The sequence below is a fragment of the Camelus ferus genome, chromosome 27, assembly GCF_009834535.1.
Source record: "Camelus ferus isolate YT-003-E chromosome 27, BCGSAC_Cfer_1.0, whole genome shotgun sequence".
NCBI lineage: Eukaryota > Metazoa > Chordata > Mammalia > Artiodactyla > Camelidae > Camelus > Camelus ferus.
In genome coordinates, this window is record NC_045722.1 from 20,158,490 (window position 1) to 20,182,753 (window position 24,264).

Sequence of the window (24,264 nt, forward strand, 5' to 3'; positions counted from 1 at the left end):
CATCACTCCCAGCTTAAGCTTATCCAGAGTTGCTATATAGGAAACTGACACAAATATCCTCCAGATACAAAGCCCAGATGATGAGATGAACAAAATGTGCACCACCAAAAGGTTAAGACAGTTAGGACGACACCCCAAATGTTTTGATAAAACAACCAGCTACTTTTCCAAAGAGGAAAAATAATCAGCTCAAAAAATTCTAACAATATTTTATTAGACTGTTACTGACTTACTTCATCAGAGTTTCCTAAAAGAGATGGAAGATTCCCCAGAAAGGCTAATATCCTGGGATAGCCTTAGATAACAGCTAGACCTCCACGGAAAAAAAAAAAGGGAATAAATACACTGCCCTGAAGAATATTTTTAAATATAAAGGTATTTAAATTAGATGCCACATGGATTTCTATCCCGATGTTTTTCTTTCCAGCATATGACGGGAAGCAAGCAGGGATGGGGGTGGTGCGGGCACATTTGGGGGGTTGAGGTGTCTTGCACCCCAGAACTCTCCCTCTGCACCGCCTGGGGAGCAAAGCAGACCTCAGTTTGCCAAATCTCCTGCCTCCACGTGTGTTCACACAGCTCGCCGTGCACGTGGGCGTGGACCCCGCCGCCAAGGCCATCTTTCTGGAACAGTGCGGCAAGAACAGGGGCTACCGGGACGCCGACATCCGGGGCTTCCGGCCGGAGCACGGCCTGTGCCTTCTGGATGGCCCGGAAGTGATCGCGTCGGGGGTCAGTATGAAGGCGGTCAGCCGGCGCGCGAGGGTCAAGGGCGTGGAGGTGGCTTTTTCCCGAGACGCGGGCAGGTGAGTTCTGTCCCTGGGCACGGAGGGGAGGAGGAGGGGCTGCGGTGGCCGCTGGCCCGTCTTCCTCCTGGGATGTGCCGTCCTGTGCTGTTCAGCCTGGCGCTTGGTTGCGGGGCGGGGTGGGGGGCGCCGGAGTCGCAGTTGCTCGCTCCCGCCCAGGTCCCGGTTCCGAGGCCTCCTCCCGCTCACCCGCCTTTGGTGGCTGGCAGAGGAGAAGGGGTGTGAATGCAGGTGTTGAGAGCCACTAACGTTTTGTGGGTGCTTTAGCTTTATTTATCGCCGCCAAAGTTGTGAGTTGACTGTTCTGATTTAGCCCCCAATAAAGATTAAATTTACCTTTATTTCTCCAAACTCTGACCCTCAGGAGGCAGTTTCTCCTCCCTCCAAAGAATGAATGGGAAAACTTACTGAATTGAGACCTATGGACCCTGCTCTGGCAGTAGCCTGGTGGAGGCTCACTGCCTCTGAGGGGAGGGTTCTTTTCTGTTCGCCTTGGAGTAGGAGAATAAGGAAAGGGAAGCTGAGATCTATGCAGCACAAGCTTTATTCAGTGGCCAGAGAATGGAGAAGTGGAACTTAGTTTACAAATCAACTTCTCGCCCACCTGGCCAGAGGAATTTGATTTTACAGAGTAAAAACAGAGGGAGGAGGAGTGAGGCTAATGATGGGGAGGCATGTGCATCAGTTTGCCAGGGGAAGGGGCGGGGCTTTTTCTGAGGAAGTGGGGTGCCACCCCCTTTTTATCCTTTATTGGTCCGTACAGATCCTTGGGTCTGGCCATGGATGCTGGTAGGTGTGTCATTTAATATGCTAATATAGTAAAATCAGCATATGATGAGACCCAGGGTCTGTTAGAGGTTAGATTTACACCATCTTGGTTCCAGCTGGTTCCATCTGTTTTCTTATCTCTGGACCCTTTAACTTAAAGATTTACATTAACTCCTGCTAAAGGTGGGGGTTCGCAGGCGGTGAGCAAAGACCTGGAGCAGGCCTGTCAATAGAATTACTCAGTGCAGACGTGAATGAGAAGGGTTCGTGGAGGAAAAGAATTTTGGGTTAGTTGATTGAAAATCTGGTCCCTGCTGGGGTTCGAGCGTTTGCTGGTCGTGGGACCAGGAGGCCAAGAGCCATTCTCTCCCCGGCTAACTCCCAACAGCATGTTCTTTCCGAGGCAGAATAACAAAACCTAGGTCTCCCTTGGTGGCAGTCCTCCCTCATGCTTTGGGGCTGCTGCATTGCTGCTTCTGCTTACATTTCACTGAGGTTAGAGGCTGGTCCAAGGAGTAACTTGGCGTTCTGTATGGTTGTAGGTATGTCTGCGATTACACCTACTACCTGTCTTTGCATCATGGAAATGGGTGCGCGGCGCTTATCCACATCCCTCCATTATCTCGTTGGCTCTCGGCCAGCCTGCTGGGAAAAGCCCTGCAAGTCATCATCCAGGAAATGCTGGAGGAGACCGAGAAAGCCCGGGCTCAGGGCCTGGTTCACGGGAAGCTCGGCCTGGGCGATTTCAGCCAAGGGGAACTGATAGGGGGACTGCTGCTTTAGAGAAAATTAAATGTTTCAATCCCATGTGTAGAGTTCAACTGTGCTTTGAGAGGCTTTTAAAAACTTACTTGTAAAACAGTTTACACAGAGGAAAAAAGTTTTGAATTAGCCCAACGAAATCACAAAGGGTTATTTTATTGTCAGAAGCAAGAAGACCACTCTGAAAGGCAGACATTTCACAGGGGATGAACTAGCTTCAGTTATGGTTTTCCTGACAATAAAATGAAATGCTGATGATTTTTTGTTTCCCTCTTAAAAGTCTATGCAGTGGGCCTGTGTGATCCTGCCCAGGGTGCTGAGACCCCATACCTGTTCTGCAGAGCCCTGCACGGTGGGGTGACTGTACCAGCTGATCACGGGAGATGGGGGTGCAGCCCGGGCACCCCACACTGGCCTCCACACTGGTGCGTCCGGGTGCCCTGGGCAGTGAGCCACTGAGTCTCTAGTGTTTGGGGTTTTTTTTTTTTTTCTTTCTTTACTTTACAAAAAAATTGTGGTTAAAATACACATAAAACATACCATTTTAACCATTTTTAAGTGTTCAGTGGCATTATGTACATTCACTGTTGTACAACTGTCACCACCGTCCATCTCCTGAACTTTCTCAGCATCCCAAACTGAAATTCTGCCCCCATTAAACAGCATCTCCCCTGCCCTCCCCTGGCCCTTGGGTTATTCTACTCTCCATCTCTGAAGTTGACTCTTCTGGGGACCTCATATACATGGAATCACAATGTTTGTCCTTTTGTGACTGGCTTATTTCACTTGGCGTACTGTCTTCCAGGTTCATCCATGTTGTAACAGGTGTCAGAATTTCCTTCCTTTAAGGCTGAGTAAATTCCATTCTATGTATTGACCATATTTTGTCTATTCATCCATCTTTTGATGGACACTGGGTTGCTTCCACCTTTTGGTTATCGTGAGTACTACTCCTGTGAACACTGGTGTGCAGATATCTCTTAGAATCCTGGTTTAGTTTCTTGGTGAATATACTTAAAAGTAGAATTCCTGGATCAGAAGGTAATTCCACGCATGCTTTGATCAGCTACTGGAGCGCTTTTCTTGGCAGCCGCACCACTTCCCATTCCCCGGTAGCGTTTGGTCCTAAAGCAAAGGTCAAGAGCTGGGTTTAGCTTCTCTGCAACAGTCAGTATTACCCCTACATTTTTAGAAACAGAATCTCCCTTTTTATCTTCCGTTTTACCTTTATGACACTGTGCTGGGTTTTGTGCCAAGCTGCTAACAACAAGGTTTTACTTGTCCAATGTGTTCTGGGGGCAGATTTCCAGTGGGAATCCCATTAGCAACATTATTTTTTGGAGGAAGAGGTTGAAGCTGGTTTAGCTCTGGGAAATTTCTTGTTATGTTGGTGTGCTTACAACTATCATTTCCCACTTAATTCTGTTAAAAAAAAAATCACTTAGTGCCTAGATTCATTCACTGTAAGAAGAAGCATCTGTACCTTAATAACAAAGGAACTGGGCAAAGGAACTAGCCTGTTTTACCGGTAGCCCTCCAGCACACTTGTGCGTTTGTAATAGCCTTCACAGGACCTTGTTTGCAAATAAAACTGGCTAACTTGATATAAAACAGATCAAAGTCCTACTGTAGCAGATCAAAGGCAGCAAGTAGGGTGGGATGATCTGGCCAGCAAGCACAGGTCCGGCTGCACGGCTGTTAGTGTGGAGCGCCTTCTGTGTTTGTAGGCAAACACCTGCTGCCCAGAGCCCTGGACCCCCCTCGTTTTAGCTCCTGTCTCAGGATGCCAGCAAGCAGGGGGTCTCTGGGACCCAGCTCCAGTGTTATTTCAGATTGTAAAATGTGTATGGCTTGGCATGAGACTTTTAGATGTCAAACAGTTGGGAGGCCCAGAGCTCCCTCTTGATGAATGTCCCTGTCATTTCACTTCTGTGGCCATCAAAATTCTTTAGGGAGCACCCCAGAGGGCCGTTCCCTTCCTGGTGTAAGTGGCCTGCCATCCCCTGCTGGTGCACACCCTGGTCTGTTTAGTTACAGCTGATACATAGCAGTTCTGAGTTTCAGTTTGGAAGCTGACACAGCTTCAGAAGGCTGAGCCCTGGGCTGGTCATTTAACAGCTGGGGGAGCTTAGACACGTCTGCATGTTTGCTCATCTACAAACCAGAGTAATAAAAATCCATCCTTTGCAGAGTTGTTGTGACGATCTGGTGAGAGAGTGGGTGTGAAAGTCCGTCAGTGATGAGAGAACACTTACTGAAGGTGGGCTTGTGGCTGGACCCGTGAGGGTAGATATGGAAACAGCCCTGCTGGATTGTGGTCTTGGGAAATGGCGTGGTGAGGAGAGGGTCTCCCACTTACGAGGACCCAGCACCCTCATCCTCAGAAGAAATCACCGCTCCTCTGATGGAGGACAGGTGCAGACTGCACCCTGCTGCCTGGAAGCACAGCATCCACCTGCTGGGAGTGTGGGGATCCCACCAGCCGTCTGCGTCCGCCCCGCCAGGGCCCAGACACCCACCCGAGCCTGGGCAATGTGCCTGCCGCTAGTCATCGGTCACCTAGTGAGGTCCCCGGAGTGCCAGGAACTCTAACAGTGGTAAGCAGAAACCCTGGGGCAACGCCAACCTTGAGAGTCCCCTCTTTTAGAAAGGTCTTTTGTTTTTAGTTCCAAATATTTGTGAGACTCAGAGGTCTTAAGTGAGTGTGACCTGTCGCTTCTACTGCCCACACCTTGCTCTGTGGCCCTTTGGCCAGAAACCTGATTTTGTTACGAGAGTATAATTTCCCATGATCAAAGTTTAGTGAATGATCAGCTTGTCCTCCTGATGTGTGTAAGGTTGGATTCTAGAACATTTACAGTTTGTTTCCTTTGAACATGTATTCACGTCTCCTGCCATAACCATTTCCCATGGCAAATGATGGCGATGCCAGATTGGAGAGTTCCTGGGGCGGGCCATACTCATTGGCTGGGGAGTGACATTCTTCCCCGCAGGCGACCTGCATCCCCAGGTACCTCTGTGGCCCTCACTGGCGCCCTCTGAGTAGGCAGGCTGGCTGTGAGGGACCAGCAAGGACATGAAAATGTGAAGACTTTTAAGTCCTTTGCCCCGGAGTCCCCCAGATCAAACCTGCCTTGGCCTGACTTTTGTCAGTGGAAGGTCTAGGAAAAGTCTACAGATCAGTCAAAAATGAAGTACAGATTTCTATATTTTTATGTATTCAAATTTTCTTCTAGCTGATTTAATGGAGAAACAGAATAGCTTCCCTGTTCACCAGCAATTTGCATATGGAGATCTAGCTGTCAGAAATAAAGTGAAGCCTTCACACACGACACCTCCCAGCGACACATGTGAACACACACGCCACACGTAGCTCGGCTTCCCCGCCTCAGAAGCATGGTGAGTCTTCCAGAAGGGGCGGGGAGGGGCAAAATCAGAGACCAAAAATGCATACAGAATTCTTTTATTTAACTTAAACCATGTAGTACTTTAACTACTAGAAAAAAGCAGAGTAAGAGAAACTAAAGTTGCCTTAGCTTCAGCCATTCAAAATAGACAAAGTTTCTTTTTTTTCATAATGTAAAGAATCCAGAGTATATCGCAATAACAGGAATAAATTCTTACAACAGAATATACAAAAACATTTTGAAATTTTTTTCATCTACTGATTTTTTTTATATAAACAGAGGAATTTTTTTAGGAATAATTTATACACAGAAAGTCATTTTATGTAACAAATTGGCCATGTTATTACCTTTTTTTTTACTTTTTTTTTTTAAAAACATTTTTTGAAAACAAGAAAACTCAGAAAATGCATTATTTGCGATGCATCCATTCCATCGCGCCTTCTGGTTTGATTTTTTTTTTTTTTTTTTTTTTGTCCCAGAGGTAGACAAACTCTGGCAAACCTCTCACCTCAACCTCACTGGCTTAGAAAACAGACAGGTGTTTTTGCCAAGCATCTGTTCCACCTGTGACGGTGTCTCTGCAATGCCAGACATCCAAATGAAAAGTTGCAAACAAAACCCAAATTGTTTCTGGACCTTTCTCCCATGTAATGCAAAACATCCAGATGTTTCCAATGATGGAGATTTTGTGGAGTTGTGTAGACCTAGCCAATAATCCATTGGGAGCCAGAAGGAATGGAGTCAAACTTACAAAAAAAAAAAGCTTGCGTGTGTATAGTTTTTATTAAAAAGAATTTGTTTGGAATTGAAAAATATCGATCATTGGTGTTCTGCCTTAAATAAAAATAAATAGGGTCTCTTCCTGTTATAACAAAGTGTTAATTATATGAGGCATGTAAGCAAACGGCCTGCGTGCACCAGAATGATCATCATTTGTATGGTAAGTCTGTAGGCTGTGATCACTGTGCAAACCATCAGCTGGGCAGTGGTGTCCCTCCATCCCAAGGCATTGCGTCTAACAGCACAACTGCCAACCCAGCCAAGCCAGATGCTGATGGTGCCATGGACACCGTGGGCTGCAACACCTCTGCTGTTTCCTTGGCCAATGAGGTTCTTTCAGTCTGTTAAAGTAGCTACACTCCAAAGGGAAATGACCAGTAAAAGATGATCCCCTTCCCACCCAGAGGGTTCTGGAAGACCAAGATACTGAAGATACAGAACTACTTCTTAAATCATCATCATTCCTTTGTTATAAACTAGGGCACAAAGCTTGGCGGGGAAGAGGGGGAACCACGGCTTGGGTCAGGGAAAAATCCTTTTTTGGCATATTGTAAAGCTAGCTAGTAAACGAGTGTCCTAAAAAAATGGATCACAAACACATTTGCACACACAGAGGAAAAAAAGTGTCTTTAAATTATTTTCGGCAATTATAAACTACAAACATTTTATAAAATTATTCTATGTCCTTACAAAAATGCAATGAAACATTTAATTAGTTCTTGTAAACCAGATCTTCGTCAACTGACTACCCGTAATCTACTGGACTTAAGAGCCCTATTGAAAACGCTAATGAGTGACTAAAATGATGTTTACCAGAAAGATGCGGACACACACAAACGGGGACACACAGATGCGTGAGCGACACGTTCTCGCATAAACGAAATACAACGAAGCCCTAAAGTCATGCCCCAGAACCGACACCTGACGTCTGCGGTGCAGTTTGCGTTCTTGAACAATTTGACTGAACTCGGCAGCCACAGTTTCCACAGTAGGATGTTAGGCTGATTGGTTGAAACCAAATGCCCACGGGTGACTGTTGAGCCTTCAGAAACCATCCAGTTCCAAACACAGCCCACACTTCTTCCAAGCCCTGAACCTTCTGCTCGTGACTCCTTTCCGTGTCCTTCACGATCCCTGTTACAGGGGTTTCCCCCTGCCTCGTCATTCCACCATCAAGGGGTGTTCATCTGCTTTTCCTTTAAATGCTTTCCTCCAGCCAGTCATCTAAGCTGGAAGCCAAAAGTGAAACCCTCTGGCCTGTCCCAGGTCTGTATCTTCAGCATCTCTGGCAACAGAGGTTCAATCTAAACAGCATCGTCTCTTGTTCTCGTTTGTACCACCAGCTATGTCAGAGTGGAGTAAGACAGTTTGATTTTCATCACTGGTTCTCAAAGAGTGGATCTCTGGTCCATATCTCCCAACGCCGCTTAGCCCAGGAAATAAAAAGCCGACAAACAAAAGTAACATTAACAAAAGAACAAACCCCAAACCTTAAATGCATTACTGGGACTGCCGGAATGGGCCGAGGCATACCATAGAGATTTACAGCCAACTGGAGGGTGCCTGTGTTTTGGAAAGGAGTTGCCTTTGACACTGGCCAGAGGACCCAACAGTGACAGCTGAGGACCTTGGACCAAGCATCCTAGCCTTCTCACTGATGTGAGCTAGTGCGACCTTGCCGTACCAGCCGCCTGCATCCCGTCTGGCCACCTGCCGGCGGAGGCAGGCTGCTGAAAAAGAGGCTTGGGTGGAACACACTGGCCTAGAATCTGGCATCAAACTTGGCTTGTACATCTCTCATCCCAACCGAAAAGCACCACTTCACGCCAAGCATTTCAGCATCGGGTAGTTCCACAATAACCACATTTCTACCATTGAAATGTCCCAAGTCCTAAGAAACAGGCTGGAAGGAGAGGCCACTGTCCAGCCACGAACACGGTCTTCTCGCTTCCAAGGAGGAAGCTCATTCCAGCTGTGTCAAACAGCAGGACATCCCGTGCAGGACACCTGGGGTGGTCTGGGTCTCACCCAGCGCAAGTGCCACAGCGTGTCCAGAAGGCAGCAGGCCTGCTGCCCCGGGGCAGGGCTGTGTGTGGTACGTTTTGATGCTCACGTCAGTTCAGTGATGTGCCTCAGTGGTTCACGTCACTTCAAGCAGTGGGAGCTGCTGTCAGAAGAGGGCTGCGTGGAGAGCGCCGCACTCAGCTCGAGTAAATTGTGTGGAGCATACAGAGGAGGAAACCAAGAAGAGGTGGGGAAATCAGCGCAAAACTAGGCCAGGACTGTGGAGAGCTGATGCCTTGGTAGAGTCATGGTGGGTGGTCTGGTCCAGTAAAATGACTGCACCGTCACGCAAGCAGAATTCTCTCTTTTATTTAAGTGTTTCTGAAGCATTCGTTATGATGGGCACTACACTGTTAGTGTTTTCGTTCTACTCAAAGGAAAACCACCTACATAGAACAAAAATGAAGTGACACCAACAACTCGGACAGTTTCAACAAAACCCTTATAACCAGCTGAATGAACTGTAGAAATCCAGTTGTGGAAACCGGGAGGGGTGTGCAAAAGCAAGGAGAGGCCACTATTCCTAGGGGTCACCTGCAGTGTGGCAGCGGGAAACCCTGATCAAACACTTTCTCAGTGCCCTTATGGTCCCAGGGGATGTGGGAGGGGCGAGGAGTGTTCTAGCAGGAGGGAGGAAGCTCCTGAGCTTAACTGCAGTCCTGGGGCTGTGGAGGAGCCCGCCACACTGGGGGAGGACCCCACCGCGTTTCCCAGAAAAGATGCCAGTGCCTGTGAGAGCAGCAGCCAGCGGGAGAGGGACAGGGGCTCGGCCCGCCGCTGGCCCCCTCCAGCCCGGGGGTTTGGTTCATCTTTGTCTTCCCCTGGGGAGGAGGTGAGGGTGAGGTTGAGAGCACAGTCTGGAGGGGGAGGAGGGGTCCTTCTCAGTACATTCTACGTGGGACTGGCCGTCGGGTCAGCCTGGGGCTGAGTCAGCGGGAGCCGAGCCCCACACCTGCAGGTGACCGCAGGGGCGACAGGGGCTCCCGGAGACGCTTCCCCACCTGGTGCCCGGGAAGCCTGCACACAAGGTCGGTGGTTGCAGAGCCCAGCAGCCTGGGCCCTCCCCGCCTCTTGGGAAACCGAGTCAGAGAAGGACAGAAGCGACGCAAGTTGAGACGTCGCAGAAACGGGGAGCTGTTAGGAACGAGTCGGGGCAGGGGGAGCTAGTGTCGCTCTGAGCCTGGAATACAGCCTGGCCTCTCCTGCGCCACCTGGTGTGTGCGGCTGTGGTGTGGACGAGGTCACCAGTATCAACGGCATATTGTCAGGTGCTGAGAGATGTGAGATGTATCCTTTTTATATATACACATATACAAAATAAGAGTGAGGTAGATGTTTGGAAAAAAAACAAAAAGCCAAAAACTGTCCCGTCTTACTACACACACACACACACACACACACACACACAAACAACCCTTTTCTCAGTATTTAAATTCATAATGGGGCTTCTCTACAGTGACTGAAACTGGTATCACAAAATAAATTAAAAGAACACTCCTACATAAAATACCTTCTTAATTAATTTTTTCTTTTTCTTTTTTTTTTCTTTTTCCCAAGGGAACAACTATGGGACAGGCTAGAGAAAAGAGTGGGACTGAAACTACTGACAAGCAAAAAAGCACTACAAACTTTCTTTTTTGTGTTTAATCTCCAGTCACAACTAGCAATCATCATATTGTAGCTTTGTTCTTACTCATAATTTAAACATTTCCATCCCAGAAGCAACTCTTGTGCTGTCATCGCTCTGTGAGAAGTGCTAAAAACTAAACAAAACAAGACCCCCAGGCCCGAGGACTGGGACTCCTGGCCAAGGAAAGGCATGCCAGCGCCGGGGCTCACGGCCCCTCGGCCACGCGGCGCCTGCGCTGTCCCCACCTGGCAGCGGGCTGGCTGGCACCCCGAGGGTGCTGCCCCTGCACCCAACTCCCAGCCGGTGCCAGGGTGCCCGGGGAGTCTGCTTCTAAAGACAGGTAGGTGGGTCTGGAGGGTGGTGGCGGGAGGCCGCAGACGGGCCGCTGCACCCCTGGACTCAGCAGCGTTTTCCATGGGATGGAAGGGTTAGACAGCCATTGAAAAAAATAGTAATCCAAATGCCTAGTGTATGCAGTTAAAACTGCTGTTGTACCCAAGAATTAAAAAAATAGAGATATGTGTGTCACAACCAAAAACAAAGGCAAGGGAAAGAGAAGGTGAGACTTTCCAACAATGGTGAATATAAACACTGAACAAGGATGTGCGAAATATTTAACCTTTTTTTTTTTTTTCTGACCTGAGTTTGTATCATGTCTTGCACTGTAACAGACTCAGACGCTGCGGGAGAGCAGGCTGAGGGGAGCCCGTGCGGCCCCCTCCCTGCCTCCTCCCCCACCAGCCTCGTGCCCACAGAGCCTACGGGGAGGACAGAACTGACGGGGCAGGGGCCAGGGAGGGGGCGTGTCTTTATAAAAAGGCATCAAACAGTTCATGGCAAATTATGTTATAGAAGTATCAATTACTGGGAAAAGAGGAAGAAAGTCACGCACTCTAGTACAAAGCATAAGAAGTTTCTTGGAGTGAGCAGAGAGGGAAGAAGGGTAGACCTGAAGGTTTTCATAGATTAAATCCACAAAGATAAAGAACAAAAAAAATAGCAGCTTTTTTTTTCTGTACAGACGTATAGATGAATATCTGAACCGTAAAAAAGTTATAAAAGTGACATTAAAGACGATGTGTATGCAAATGTTTCATGGTCTAACATAGAACTGTAAGACCCATGAAGAAGTCCTAGTAACAGAGAAAATGTCAACAAAGCTTAGAATGCTTGAATCCATTTACTGCTTTTCTTCGGACTGTGGTTGTGGTGTTTGAATTTCTTTCCTTGCAAACCTGCATAAACAGTTGGGCTGAGTCCCTGGAAACCCCTTCCCATCAGTGTCCTTGGGGGCCGGGTGGGGGAGCTGGGGCGAGGACAGGAGACTGGCACGCGGACGACCTTTACTCAAAGCCTGTCTTCCAGGTTCCCAACAGGGCCTGTTTTCTCCAGATTTCCTGGGGGCTGGAAGGTGGGGGTACGCAAAGAGGGTCAGGGAAGCTGATTCAGCTTCTCCCCCATCTTCACTGAGAGAAAGTCTCATTCTGTCCAGTTCCCCCAAATAATAACCTAGTCAAAAGCAATTAGAGCTGTGTGAACGTGAGAGTTGGAAGGGACACCGGGGACGGCCGGACGGAGGGCATCACCGGCGTGGCCCTTAGCGCGCACCGGGCTGCCGGGCTCACCCGGGGCCTCCGGGAACAAGGAAGCAGCGCGGGGACGGCGGGGGAGGGAGTTCAGGGTTTGGGCAGAATTTGGCAGCGTTAACACGGTACCGACCTTGGATGATGGCCCTTTTTAAATTTCCTATGTCCCTAAAAAGTTAAAGATACAGTTAAAAAATTCCGTCTCAACATGTTTTTTTATAAAGACCTAAGGTGACCGGCAGGTGTGTTCAGGGGCCACGTGGGGCCACCCAATAGAAAAGGGTGTCCTGGCTGGGCTTGCGGCCAATGTGTTTCCATCACGAAGCAGAAAGAGAGAGAAAGGACAGAGACAGAGACAGAGATGAGAGGGAGGAGGAGGAGAGACAGGGAGAGAGTGAGGAGACCCGATTCTCAGGGCGACGGTTGCTATTAAGTGTTGTCCTTAAGGTTCTTAAAGGCCCGTGTCAGTTAAGGGTTTGGGTAGGGAAATAAAAAGCTGCTTGCATATTGAAAAAAGGAACATCCCAAATGTGTTTACTGCAGAGAAGCCGTCTCCCGTGGGCAGCAATGGCAGTTCTGAAGATCCACTGAGGTACAGGAGGCTGCGGATAGATTGTTAGCACGCTCCCCCCACCCGCCGCCGAGCCTGCGCGCGTTACTGTTTGCCCGGGACTCGGCTCCAGGATCAGCAGGTCGAAGACTGGGGCAGAGGCAGGGCCCGTTCGTTCTTGCGGCCCCCGTTCATGTGCGCGTAAGGCTGTCTCTCGTCGAAGCTGGCTCGCAGGACCAGCACGCCGGGGCCGGGGCCGTTCTCGGCCTTGTGTCCTGAGTGTCTTTCGGGCAGCGGCAGGGAGGACGAGGAGGCCGAGGGGTCCAGGGGGACGCTCTCCATGTTCTCCGGCTCCAGGTCCAGCTCCTCGGGTTCGGGCGGCTTGTTCTCCTCACTGTAGTAGAAGGACACCTCCCGGAAGCCGGGCTCCATCTCGTCCTTGATGCTGCTGATGATCTCCAGGAAGGAGGGCCTCATCTTGGGGTTGTACTGCCAGCACATGCGCATCAGCTCAAACCTGTGGGGAGACAGGCAGACGGGCCCACGCTGGAAGGGAGGACGTGGCCCAGCAGCCTCGGGGGCCACCATGGCTTCCCGACCTGCGTGAGGATGTTGGGTGCCAAAAACAGTCCTGCTGCCTCTCTGGGCCTCCGGCTGTCTTGACAGTGCAAGCAGCCCTCAGCTTCTCCTGACTTACGTCCCATGGCTGCATTCACTTCACCCGGACCCAGGACCCTCCACGATACAGAACCCAAACTCCCACTGCCTGAGAAGACAAGGATACGAGCCGGTTCACACAGACTCCTTATTACAGGAATTCGTTTTGAAAGCATCTCTTGCAGCCACTGATTAAACATTATTTCCAGAGTTAGAATGCAAGAAACCTCCAGTCTCTCACTCATAAGGTCAAGGAGTGATCACAGCTTTCCCCACAGTGATCTCTCTCTTAATTCCACCTGTACTGTTTCTCAGCTTCCCCCGGTGGTGGGGGACCACTGGCAGAGAACCGAGGGCTGGCGGGGTGAGGGTACAGCTGCAAGACATAAGGGACGTGCGCCACCCCCCCACCCCTGGTGCTGGGGCTCAGGCTGCTCGCTCTGTGCCCGGTCGTGGCAGAGCCAGCCTGGGAGCCAGTGAGGACCTGAGCCAGATGCCAACAAGCCAGCAGGGAGAGCCCCGTGCCAGGGTCCCTGCACAGGCCTGGGACAGGCAGGGAGGGCACCTGGGCTGCTGCTGCAGGGAAGTCCTCAGGGTCACATGGCCACAGGGAGCGGCCCGGCCAGTGGGCCTGAGCCCCTGAGGGCAGGAGCTGCACACGGGAAGAGAAAGGCAGGATGGTGTGCTGCGGGGGTCCAGCTGAGCAGACCTTGGGGGCCAGAGGGAGGGTGGATGCACAGATGTCCAGGCCAGAGCGAGTTCTGAGTGGGTTTCCCTTCCCTTCCACTTCTGTTCTCCAGAAAATTCCATCCTGTGTTTTGTTTTAAAACTTCTGGCTAATGAGGTGCTTTTCAGTATAAGTGGCCAAATGGAACTTCCCACCTCTAGGAAGCTCCAAGCACCCCAAACTGGCTTCCGGCCTCTGTCAGGCTGACACTTGACAGACCGACCACCGGCCTAAGTCTGGCCCCAGGAAAAGTTCACGGAGAGAGAGCCCATGGGGCCCGGGGAAGCTCCCCCACCAGTTCCCTTGAGAGACGCGGGGGAGAAGGCACCAGGTCAAGTCAGATGGAAGAGGATGTGACCTTGAGGGAGGGTGACAGTGGGAGAGAGGCCTGCCGCCTGCTTTTGTAAGTCACGTTTTATTGGAACAGAAACACCTACTCGTTTACATATGGTCTGGGGCTGCCTTCAAACCACAACTATGAATTGAGTCGTTGAGATTGGCCTATGAGCCCAAAATAGTTACCGTGCAGCCCTTTGCAGAAAAAGTTTGCCACCCCTGCTCAAGAGGAGAAAGAATTAGACGAAACATGAAAACTGACTAGTTTTTTCGCTTCCAACTAAACCACCTCCAGTAGGTCACAACCCCGCCTGCATGGCAGTTCATTAGCATTCTTGGAAGTTTTATGGGGTAAACTGCTTTCCCCTTCACGAGTCTGGGAAGGTGTGGGGCATGGTATGTCCCATTTTGTGGACGAGGAAGCGGAAGGACCAAGAGATTAAATAATTTGTCCGAGGTCCCCAAATCATGAGAGTGGAGCAGGGATGGAGTTCTCTGTGAAAGCTGTGGTGACACTGAACGCCACATACCCCAGAAAGAGGAATCTTCTCTTAACCTAAATAAGAGAAACCGGGGCCCTGCCAGCAGACCCTCCCTCTCCGGGCCGCCCGCCCGGCAGCTGTGGAGATGCAGGGGGCTCCGCAGGGATAAACCGGCAGCTCTTCCTTGGGTCAGAGGGCAAACAGGCCTCCTTCCATGCCCCACCTCCATTACTTCCTAAGAAAAAGGACCCCCAAAAAATAAAAATTAAAAAGAGTCATAAATACACGAAATCCCTCTCCATGGCCTGGCTGCGATTTCCTCTCTAGCTGGCTTCTCCCTGAATAGAAGCATGGTCAGAGCCAAGGACACGTGATGCCCCTGGCTCCCGGCCCCTGTGGCCGAGAAGGTGCCACCAGCAGGGGAGGGACTGAGTGACGTGAGCACAAACGAGCCCCGTGACACCACTTGTAAACCATTCCAGAGTCACAGCCCTTCCAGTGCTGCCCATAAAAGGAAGTCTTTTTACTCTGTGGGATTCAAAGCCTTGTTTACACTATCTCCACAAGAAAACTTTCCAGTAGACTCTAGAAGGATTTATGAGCTGATAAAACTCCTCTTTAAAAACACATTTTTTTACAGCTCTGTGAGCTGGGGCTGTCCTTTACTGAACCCATCCCCACCGCACGCCCTTCACCTGGGACAGGGACGAGACCAAAGGGTGGCCCCAGGAGGCCGGGTGACGGTCAGGGGTGTGACAACCCAGGGACAGCCGTGTTTCCCTTCCTCATCCTGCTCACTGTCCCCACTCCACCCTTGGCCCTGATGCGTGTGGGCTGGTTGCGACCACAGGCCAGGACGCCTACGGCAGCCTGGCACCCGAGTCAGCCAATTCCACGTGATGACTGTCACAACAAAGAGACCACATTCCAGAAAGGACCTGCGGGGCTCGGCACACCCAACCGCCAGGACTGTCTTGTGACCACTTCTCAGCCAGGAGCGGCAGGGGGACGGGGCCTGCCGGATTGCTCACCCCAGGCTACTGTTTCAGGGCAGAGATCAAAGGCGGGGCCCATGGGCCATAGGCAAGCCCACCACAGGCTGGCTGGGCAGGAGGGGCTGTTCCTGACAGTGTGGATCCTACTCACGTCCCCCTAAACCAGCACAGGGTTCCCAGCATGTGGGGCCTTTCATTAGCAACAGGGAAAGCCACATCTGAAAAGTGGAAAACCACCCATCACCATGTTTCAGACTCACTCGTGAGTTGAGGACTCTCTGGGCTAAGTTTAAATTCCTTTCTGAACATCAGACACTGAGGACTTCCCTGGCAAGTGGGGCACTGACCTGTGATGCTGTGGAAGCCGTATCCGCAGAGAATACGGCTCTTGGCCGAAGGGTCGTGCTGGGCACACACCCCTGCTCTCGCCTGAGCCCCACAGCAGCAGGGTCCAGTCCTGCTCGTCCCTGGACGTGTTGAGAGCTGGGACGGCTCCCCACAGCCCCGTCTCTGAGCCGGCAGCCATCAGCGCACGCTCAGACGGGCTCAAGGACATTTGTGGCCTAAGTATGGAGACCTGAGCCCAGGAGAAAGGTAAGAACACACCTTGTTGTCAATTTAAAATACAGACCCACCGGCGAACCACAAGTCGAATCTGTCTGCCCCGCTTGCTCAGTCAACTCACACTGACCCCGGGTGCTGGGACCTGGAGGCCTGGACACTGCACGGCGGGGACCGTGCAGCCTTTGCTCCAAAAGCCCCCACATCTTGTGCCACTGAGGGCGTCGGGACTGTCAGCTGCTCCGGGGGGCCCAGCTCTGCCCAGAGGCCCTGCCGAGGGCCTGCAGCGTCTTCCTGGTGCCGAGCTGAGGTCCACCAGCCGCCCTGCCTCATGTCGCCCTCCGGGTGCTGTTCACACCCCTGGAGCCACACAACTGAAGTGGCTTCTCTCCCACGTAGAGACCCAGCAGGGCTTTCCCAAGGCAACTCCCAAGGGCTCAGGGACCTGACTCTCCTCTGGGAGAAACGAGAGTCCATTCTTTCATTTTCTGTAATAAAAGAGCCGCTCTCCCAGAACACGTCTTCCTTAACTGAACTCATCCATAAATCCACAAGGACAACACAGACACTCCCTATGAAACCGACTTGCCTCCTTTCATTTTGTTCTTTTCTTTGGAGGGAGAAAATCTGCCAAGGGGGTTCTGGATAGCAAAGCAGAAATGCCTCCTGGATTACACATTTAATATTGCAGAGTAACCTCTCCGTGTGAATTTCCTTGTCACTCTATGCTGGGAACGGGAAGTGCACTGCCTTTCCCAGGGCAGGGGGCTGCTTCCCAGGCATATTAAATTAATATTAAAACTCCAGTCACCTGGGGGCGGATCAACTTCAGGAGTCCCACAGATTTCTCAGAGACAAGTGTTTACCTAAGTCAAAGAGGAAGTGCAAAGCCTTGCCTCTCCTCCCTCCACCCCCAAACCACACAGACAAAGCTCACACCTGCTTTCTCGGGCTGTTTCTAAGCTTGCTAAGACACTGACGACTCCAGCACGGCCTCTCTTCTGGCACCGGGCACTTCACTGCAAATTCAGTGGGGGTCCCTCCTCATACTCCATTGCTTCTATTTTTGCCCTGAGAGACGATTTTTCTTACGATGGGCTGACAAAAAAGCAGTGGCCACACTATTCAAAGTGGAGAGTAGCTGGGTGGGTGTGGCAGCTGGCCTCTGAAACCCCGGTGGGCCCCACTTCCTGGTGCCCGGGCCCCATATAATCTCCTTTCACGTCGAATAGGGTATAACCCAGGGAGATGGTGGACTCTGTGGTGTGTGACTCCTAGGCCACGAATGACACTTCTAGGCCTCTGCTCTGCTTGGGATCATTGGCCCTTGGGCAGCGTAGGCAAGCTCTGGGCCCCTGCACCACATCTGGCCTGCTATCTGATTTTCTCAGGCCTATGAGCTAAGAATGGTTTCTACATTTATAAATGGTTAAAAGAAGTCAAAGAAGACTACTTTGTGACAAAAAATGAAAATTACGTGCAATTCAATTCTCAGTACCCACAAATAAAGTCTGGTTGGCGCACAGCCGCACTTGCTTCTATGACGTCTGGGGCTGCTTGTGCAAGACGGTGGCAGAGGGGAGTAGCTACAGGTGAGATCGAATGGGCCCCAGTGCTGAAAATATTTACTCTCTGTCCTTCCAGAGAAAAGGCTTGCTGAGCCATGCTCTAGAAGCCAGCTGCGTGGCAGAGAGAGACAGAGGCCTCACGTGGCACCCAGCCACGTGAGTGCCCCACCTTGGCAGTGGATCCCAGCCCCAGTCAAGCCTTCGGGTGACTGCAGCCAGACTGCGACCCCTCAAGAGACCCCTGACCAGAGCCCGCTGGCCAAGCTGCTCCTAGGCTCCCGACCTTCAGGGACTCTGTGGGATAATAAATGCTTATAGTTCTCTTAAACTGTCAGGTTTCAGGTAATGCTGTACTGCAATATAAAACCTGATACGGGCGGGGAGAGGGAGAATTTCCATGAGGAACGAGAAAATGCACTAAGTGACCTTTTGAGTCTCTTCCAACTTTAGGTCCTGGAGTCTGAAGAGGCAGCGCTGGGAAGTCTGCTGGGGAGGGCTCCAGGAAACCCAGTGCCCCACCCATGCACTGCCCTGAGAAGTGGAGCCTCCTGTCATGGGCGCCTGATCCTGGGCCCCATGTCCAGGACACATGCAGGTTTCCTAGTCCAGGCACATGCTCAGCTCAGATGACCAATGGGTACCCTCATCCCAACACACCCACACCCACATGGAGTTTGATGCAAAGATGTGCCCTTCCCTCTGGCACTCCCAGGCCTTTTTCTTAACTCCATGCAAGCTGTCCCTGGGATAGAACAGGCTTTGGCTGAACGGGCACGCAGATGCAGCAGTTAGAGCCCAACCCCCAGCTGATGTGCTCCTGAAGCACGGGGTGCTGCCCCGAGTCTCTCCAGCCTCCCCAGCAGGCCCTGCAGCAGCACAGTCTGAGCCAGGAGAATGAGCTACCACCCCTCCGTGGGGCTTAGGGATTCAGTCTTGGAAGCTACACTAAAGGTGCTTTAGAAAACACAAAAACCTGGGTTTGTTGATAGGACAATAGTTTCTGTTTCCCATGCTGTGGTAGTCAGATTCTAAGACGGTCCCCAGGTTCCTGCTACCTGAGTGGTGGGACCTGTGAATGCGATGGGATTTCACTACTTCATTAGGTTTCTAATCAGTTGCCTCTGAGGTAATCAAAAGGGAGATTATTCTTGGTGGATATGACTTAATTAGGTAAAAAAGTTTCGAAGGCAGCAGAGAGACTCTCTTGCTGGCCTTGAAGAAGAAAGCTGCTTTGCTGTGAGAAGGCTGACAGAGGAGGGGTGTGGCAAAGACAGGGAGCTGAGAGCCAGCAACAACCTGGAACCTCAGTCCAACAGCCGCAAGGAGCTGAATCCTGCCGACAACCTGAAAGGGCCTGGGAGAAGGAGGCCCCCGAGCCTCAGATCTCGGTTCCAGCTGACATCTTGATCGCAAACACCTCAGACTAAGCAGAGGGGCCAGCACACCTATCCTCTGACCCACGGAAGCCCTGACAGACCTAGTGAACAGAGCTTTCATGGCTGTTGAGGCCGATTTCCCTGGTACCCACTTGATATGGCGTCTGACTCACATCTGTAAGTCACCCCACTGTGATGGGTCCAGCCCAAGCCCGTGCTCACTGGGGGTGTGGTGCACGGGAAGGTGGCCGACCCGGGAGTCTTCTGCAGGGACACAGAGACAGCCCAGCAATTCCTCTGGGAGCCTTTCCAATGAGGCCAAACCTGCCCTGAAAAGCACGTCTGTAAAATTCCTGCATTGGTCTTGAGGTATTAATGGTAGCCTACCTTCTACCTATTGAAATCCAGAAGAATCTTGAGTCCCACCTTAATGTTCACATGGAAAGCAAATCCACTGCTCCCCACCTGTACCTGCCCCGCACCCGACGGCCCCGCCGCAGCACATCCTCCCAAACTCCGGCCCGCCTGCCCTCGGCAGCTCAGACTCCCACCTGCAGGGGCTTCTCCTCGGAACGCGGAGCAGGGAGGCCCACAGGGCATCATGGACTCTTTCCTGTTATCTGACAAATCTCAGGAACAGAAACTGGTTTTCTTTGGAGAGAAGTGCTGTGAGGTGACAAGCCTGCCAGCACCCAGAGCCACGCGTGCAGGGGCACATGTGCAGGGGGCCCGCTGAGCCACCGTCCCGGTCCGCGAGGGTCACCGGAGGAAGCTGCAGACAGCTTGTTGCTCACGGGGCTTTTATGACTTTTGTAAACACTTAACAGAGAAGGCACCTGGGGGGCTAGTAGGTGGTGGCAGGGTCCTGGAGCCGCCTACAGGAGGAGGTCTGAGGTCATCCCCACCGCCCCGGAGGAGCCCTGCCGACGGTGGGGAGCAGCCCTAGAATGTGGCTTAAGAGTCATCAATGACCTGTTGTCGCTTTTTTTTTTTTTTTTTTTTTTTTAACTCTGAGTGAAGAAGACAGCAGGGACTGCTTTGGTCAAATAGTTCACAAAGACGGTCAGCCTGAAAACACCCCAGTGCCAAATGAAATCCAAACCCACAGAAGCAGGGAGACAGGGCAGGATGAGGGCACCTGCCCGAAGGCTCAGGTTCGCTGGGACCAGCCCTCTGCTCAGCCGCTCCAGCCACCACAGCACCGCAGGCCAGAGGAGCGGCCCTCATGTGACCAGGGACATACGTACAGCATGTCAGGACAGTTGTCCGGCTTGTCCAGAAGGCCACCCTCCATGACGAAGCGAAGGACTTGCTCGTTGGACAAGCCCTGGTATGGCTGCTCGGCCAGCGTGGCGATCTCCCAGAGGACGACCCCGAAGGACCTGCGGGGACAAAAGAAATGTGAGGCGCTTGGAAAGGGATGGACGGAGCCATGCTGCCCTCTCCTTCCCGGCATTTCTTTTGTCTAGGGAGTTGGAAAGTGGCCCTCCCAGTGGCAGTGGAGCGCGTCGGACAGCGGGCCGGGCCCTGGGCTAAGTGTGGAACGTCCTCATCTGCTGGGGGGCCAGTGCGGCCCCGCCCGCACAGCTTTGTGAGCTGAAGTGAAGGGAGTCCTCAGGGTCCCCTGGACGGCCAGCAAGCCCCTGGTCTCTGATGGGGCCCTGGGCACTGCGGAGCTCAGGGACTGGCCCCAGCTACGACCTGGCAGGTCAGTGTCTCCCAAATGTGCTCTATCCCACCAATCATCAAAGGCTGGTCCCCAGGCCCAGCTGGGACAGTGACTTAGTGGCTCCCAGTGCAGCCTGGGACAATCAAGCTGTTCAACAGACTCCCCGTTTTGGAAACCACTACTTAAGCAGCTCTCAACGCAGGCTGCAAGGCAGGAACCCAGGCGCGTCCTGCTGATGCCTGGGCCTCCCCAGCCGCAGGTCTCGTTTTCACTGGTCTATGGGGGGGATGGGGGGGTGGGGCTGGGCCCTGGGGTGTCAGAAAACTCAATGGGGATCTCACAGGTCCAGTAGAGTGCAGAGAAGAAGGCTCAGCCTCACAGGCAGGGGCTGGAGGAGGGCGGCCCTGGCTGGGGAGGGCTCACGGACAGAGAAGAATCCTTAAGCCCAGAGTTTAGCTGAGGGGAAGAGGGTGGCCGGGGAATAAAACCAGCACCAGGAGCAGGGAGCCTCTCCACCTGGCGCACGCCGTGGCCTGTTGGTTTAGAAGATCCAACTACTGGAAAACAGACTAAAATAGAGATATCGGTGCCCAGCAGTGATGCTAAAAAGGGCAAGTGCTAGGATCTGCAAAACAAAGGCATGCACTGTCGCCACCTTTACAACGTCTCCACAACAATTTTCCTTTCCCTTCGGTTCGTTTCAGCAGAATAGAACTGATGATTCAGCAGCAGACAGCCAACCCGATGGCCTCCCACTGGCCCTCGGCCCTGGGGCGCTGGCAGAGCCGCGCTGAACATCCTGGGGCAGGCGCTTCCCACGGGCAGCTCTGGGGGTCCCGGCTGGGGCCACGCCAGGAGGGCCTTGGACTTTGTATCACAACATGATCCTCGCTGCTTGGGCTACTTCCCGTGAACAAAAGGGTTTTGTCCAAACGGACACTAAGAGCAGATGTCAGACTGTGAACAGAATCTTAGCACTCTGAGGACTGACCCACCCAGCGTCCTTCTGGACTTCCAGTTACCAAGAAAGAGTCTATTGCACAAGAGACCTAGGAAAGCCAAAGGCTGAGGCCGAAGCAGGTGCCCAGGCTGAGGGTGGCGGGCTCCTCCGTGGACGCTGGCTGCGGGATCTCCAGGCCTCCGCCTGGAGGCCGTGGCTCCCAGCTCCACGTCTGAAACAGGGTGCCACCCGTGAAAGGACAAGCTGCTCTCTCTGCTGACGGCAGGCCTGGCCTGAGACATCCTCTGAAAACGCAGGTTCCTCCTGGGCCTGCTTCTCCTGATGCCTCCGTGCAGCCAGGGCTCCTGGGGCCGGCCAGCTCCCCACGGGCCCCTCTGGCGCCCACTGCTCCACTCCAGGGCTGGGGCTCAGGGGTCCACAACCTCACTGCGTCTCTAGTCCAGCTCTCTGTCTCCCACCATGCTCTTCTGGCCTCACCGCAGCTGATGCTCCGACCCAGCCGGGCAGGCGGCCCCAGATCATCCTTCCCTCAGCCTCCTCGGATCCCACCACCATTGAACAGCTCAGGCTCAGGTTTGTCAAAGGTCTGGTCACCTCCTTTCGTCTCCCCAGCACTTCCTCAGGGCCCGTGCCCCACCCTGCAGGACCTCCCCCTTCTTGGCATGAACATCGTACCTCGGGAAACTGTAAACGTAGCTACCACGAGCAGTCTTTAAACACAGCTCTAGGTCAGTCACCGCACAGAAGCCTTCGAAGCCTTTACAGAGCCTGTGGAGTTAGTCCCCAGCCCCCAACAGGACCTCTGAGGCGGGACCTGGTCGCGCCTCAGCCTAACGCCTTGAGAAAGCTGCCGACCTCTACGTGCAGTAAGCACTTCCTCCAGCGTCCCCTCCACGAGGACTGCATGCCCTCAGTGTCCCACACGTGACAGTCTGTACCTCAGGGTGCCCATGACTCCATCTCTTCTGGGAAGGGGTCCAAGATCCCGTCTGTCAGGGTCACTGCCTGTTCTCCACAGGACTGCATCCCTCAGGGATGAGGACCGTGTCTCTAGGCACCCTGTTCTTGCATATACACTGAGCCTGGGCCACGCTGGCTCCTCAAGGTCACACGTGTGACAGAACACAGCAGGGAACAGACCTGGCTCTCCACAAAGGCCTTCCTTGGAGTGACTGTTGTCTGATGTCGGTATCACTTGTCAGTGAGGCCACTAGGCACTGGACTCTGGTCATGATAAGCTGAGTTTGACCATTTTTCTGTCCCAACGTATGAGGCTAAAGCATCTTTACCCAACACCACCTTGCCTCTGTGGCATTGCTGGTCATCACGGGGGCCACTGAAACATCTAGCAAGCTCCTCAGAGAGAGCTCACCTCACAGATGGAGCAGCCAAAGCCCACAGACGCTCCATGGTTTGACCAAGGCAATGGTCAGAGACACTGAGAAGCATGCAATGCCCATGTGATCTTCTGAGAGGTCATTTACAATGGGGCACTGGCATTAATGCCTTCATATATAACCAAATCTTTAATTTCGTGGATTTCATCTAATAAACATTAAACAAATGCCTTTGTGTGAATTTGTCTTTTCTAATTCTGAGCATTGGGGTTGTTTGCTGCAGGTAAGGGACAACTTGGTGCGAGTCTCCCCTCAATTCTGGTGCTGGTTAAGGTCAGCATTCAAGAATTACACCTGGTCACACCAGGAAGGGATCATGTCCATGTCCTACCCACCAGCAAATCAAAACCCACAGAGATGTCCAAGTCGCCGCCGATGTTAACTAGTCACTTAAGAAGCAAGTAACTCTAGGAGGGAGCAACCAGCCCTGGATATTTGTGGCCATTTGGAAGGCTTCTTAGTAAGCCAGGAAATGAAGACTACTGTGGGTAATTCAGGTGCCCAGAAGGGAGCACACCTTCAAGCTGTGGGTTCCACCTCCCCAGTCCTTTGCCTGGTCGGTGCACTTGTGTCTTCTAACACAAAGGGACCACTGGCAGGGACACAGGTGCTCCAAGGGAGCTGTCGGAAGAACAAGCACAGTGCCCACGGGCCTGGGAATAAAGTCTCAAAGGACAGCATGGAAATTTGGAGAGGTTCCAACTAGAGAAAAGAGACCACCTCCCTGTGCCTCCAAGGCCTGTCTTATTAAAAACAGAGCAGGGTGTGCAATTGCACTGCAGAGAGAAGGGCCAGCAGGGTGTCAACAAGAGGGCGACTTAAACATAACGTGAGAAAGAACCACAAAAAAACAAGGATGTCTTAAGAATCAGGACTGTCTTTGTGAGAGAGGATTAAGCAGTCCCTGCAAATGTGTGGGCAGAAGTTCAACAACCAATTGTCAGAGGCACTGTGGATGGGGTCTGGGGACTGGTCCTGACCCCAGAATACCTTCCAAACCTAACATTCTGCAGTCTCTCCTGCAACGTCCATTAAAGTTCTTTGTACTTCTGTCTAGACTTTAACTATTTAGGGATGACTGTTTTGTGCCATTGAATATACTCAAAATGATTTCCTTCAAGAGGGAGAGCTTTAGGTCCTGGGTAGCTGAGAGACCTTCCACATTCTCCATGGTCCTGGCCG

General features: G+C 52.1%; 2 protein-coding genes and 1 long non-coding RNA gene across 4 annotated transcripts in view; 2 read left to right on the top strand and 1 right to left on the bottom strand.

Moving 5' to 3' along the window:
• PGPEP1L (pyroglutamyl-peptidase I like) overlaps positions 1–6,149 on the top strand; it is a 35,719-nt gene extending 29,570 nt beyond the window's left edge. Inside the window, exons 4-7 of the mRNA XM_032468867.1 lie at positions 580–806; positions 2,117–2,761; positions 4,527–4,933; positions 5,573–6,149. Coding sequence (XP_032324758.1) covers positions 580–806; positions 2,117–2,357 — 468 coding nt within the window. The 3' untranslated portion in view covers positions 2,358–2,761; positions 4,527–4,933; positions 5,573–6,149. The remainder of the gene's footprint in view (positions 1–579; positions 807–2,116; positions 2,762–4,526; positions 4,934–5,572) is intronic.
• Positions 6,103–24,264, bottom strand: part of IGF1R (insulin like growth factor 1 receptor) — a 280,892-nt gene continuing 262,730 nt past the window's right edge. The window contains exons 20-21 of one of the 2 annotated variants that reach the window (XM_032468865.1): positions 20,303–20,437; positions 6,103–12,870 (exon numbers count right to left, since the gene is read on the bottom strand). In XM_032468865.1, the coding sequence (XP_032324756.1) occupies positions 12,489–12,870; positions 20,303–20,437 (517 nt within the window). In that variant the 3' untranslated portion in view covers positions 6,103–12,488. The remainder of the gene's footprint in view (positions 12,871–20,302; positions 20,438–24,264) is intronic. The other variant, XM_032468866.1, reaches the window with a different exon arrangement.
• On the top strand, positions 13,278–23,983 carry LOC116660165. Its single transcript, XR_004315519.1, has 3 exons — positions 13,278–13,287; positions 19,754–19,759; positions 23,328–23,983. It is a non-coding gene; the product is annotated as an uncharacterized LOC116660165 (long non-coding RNA).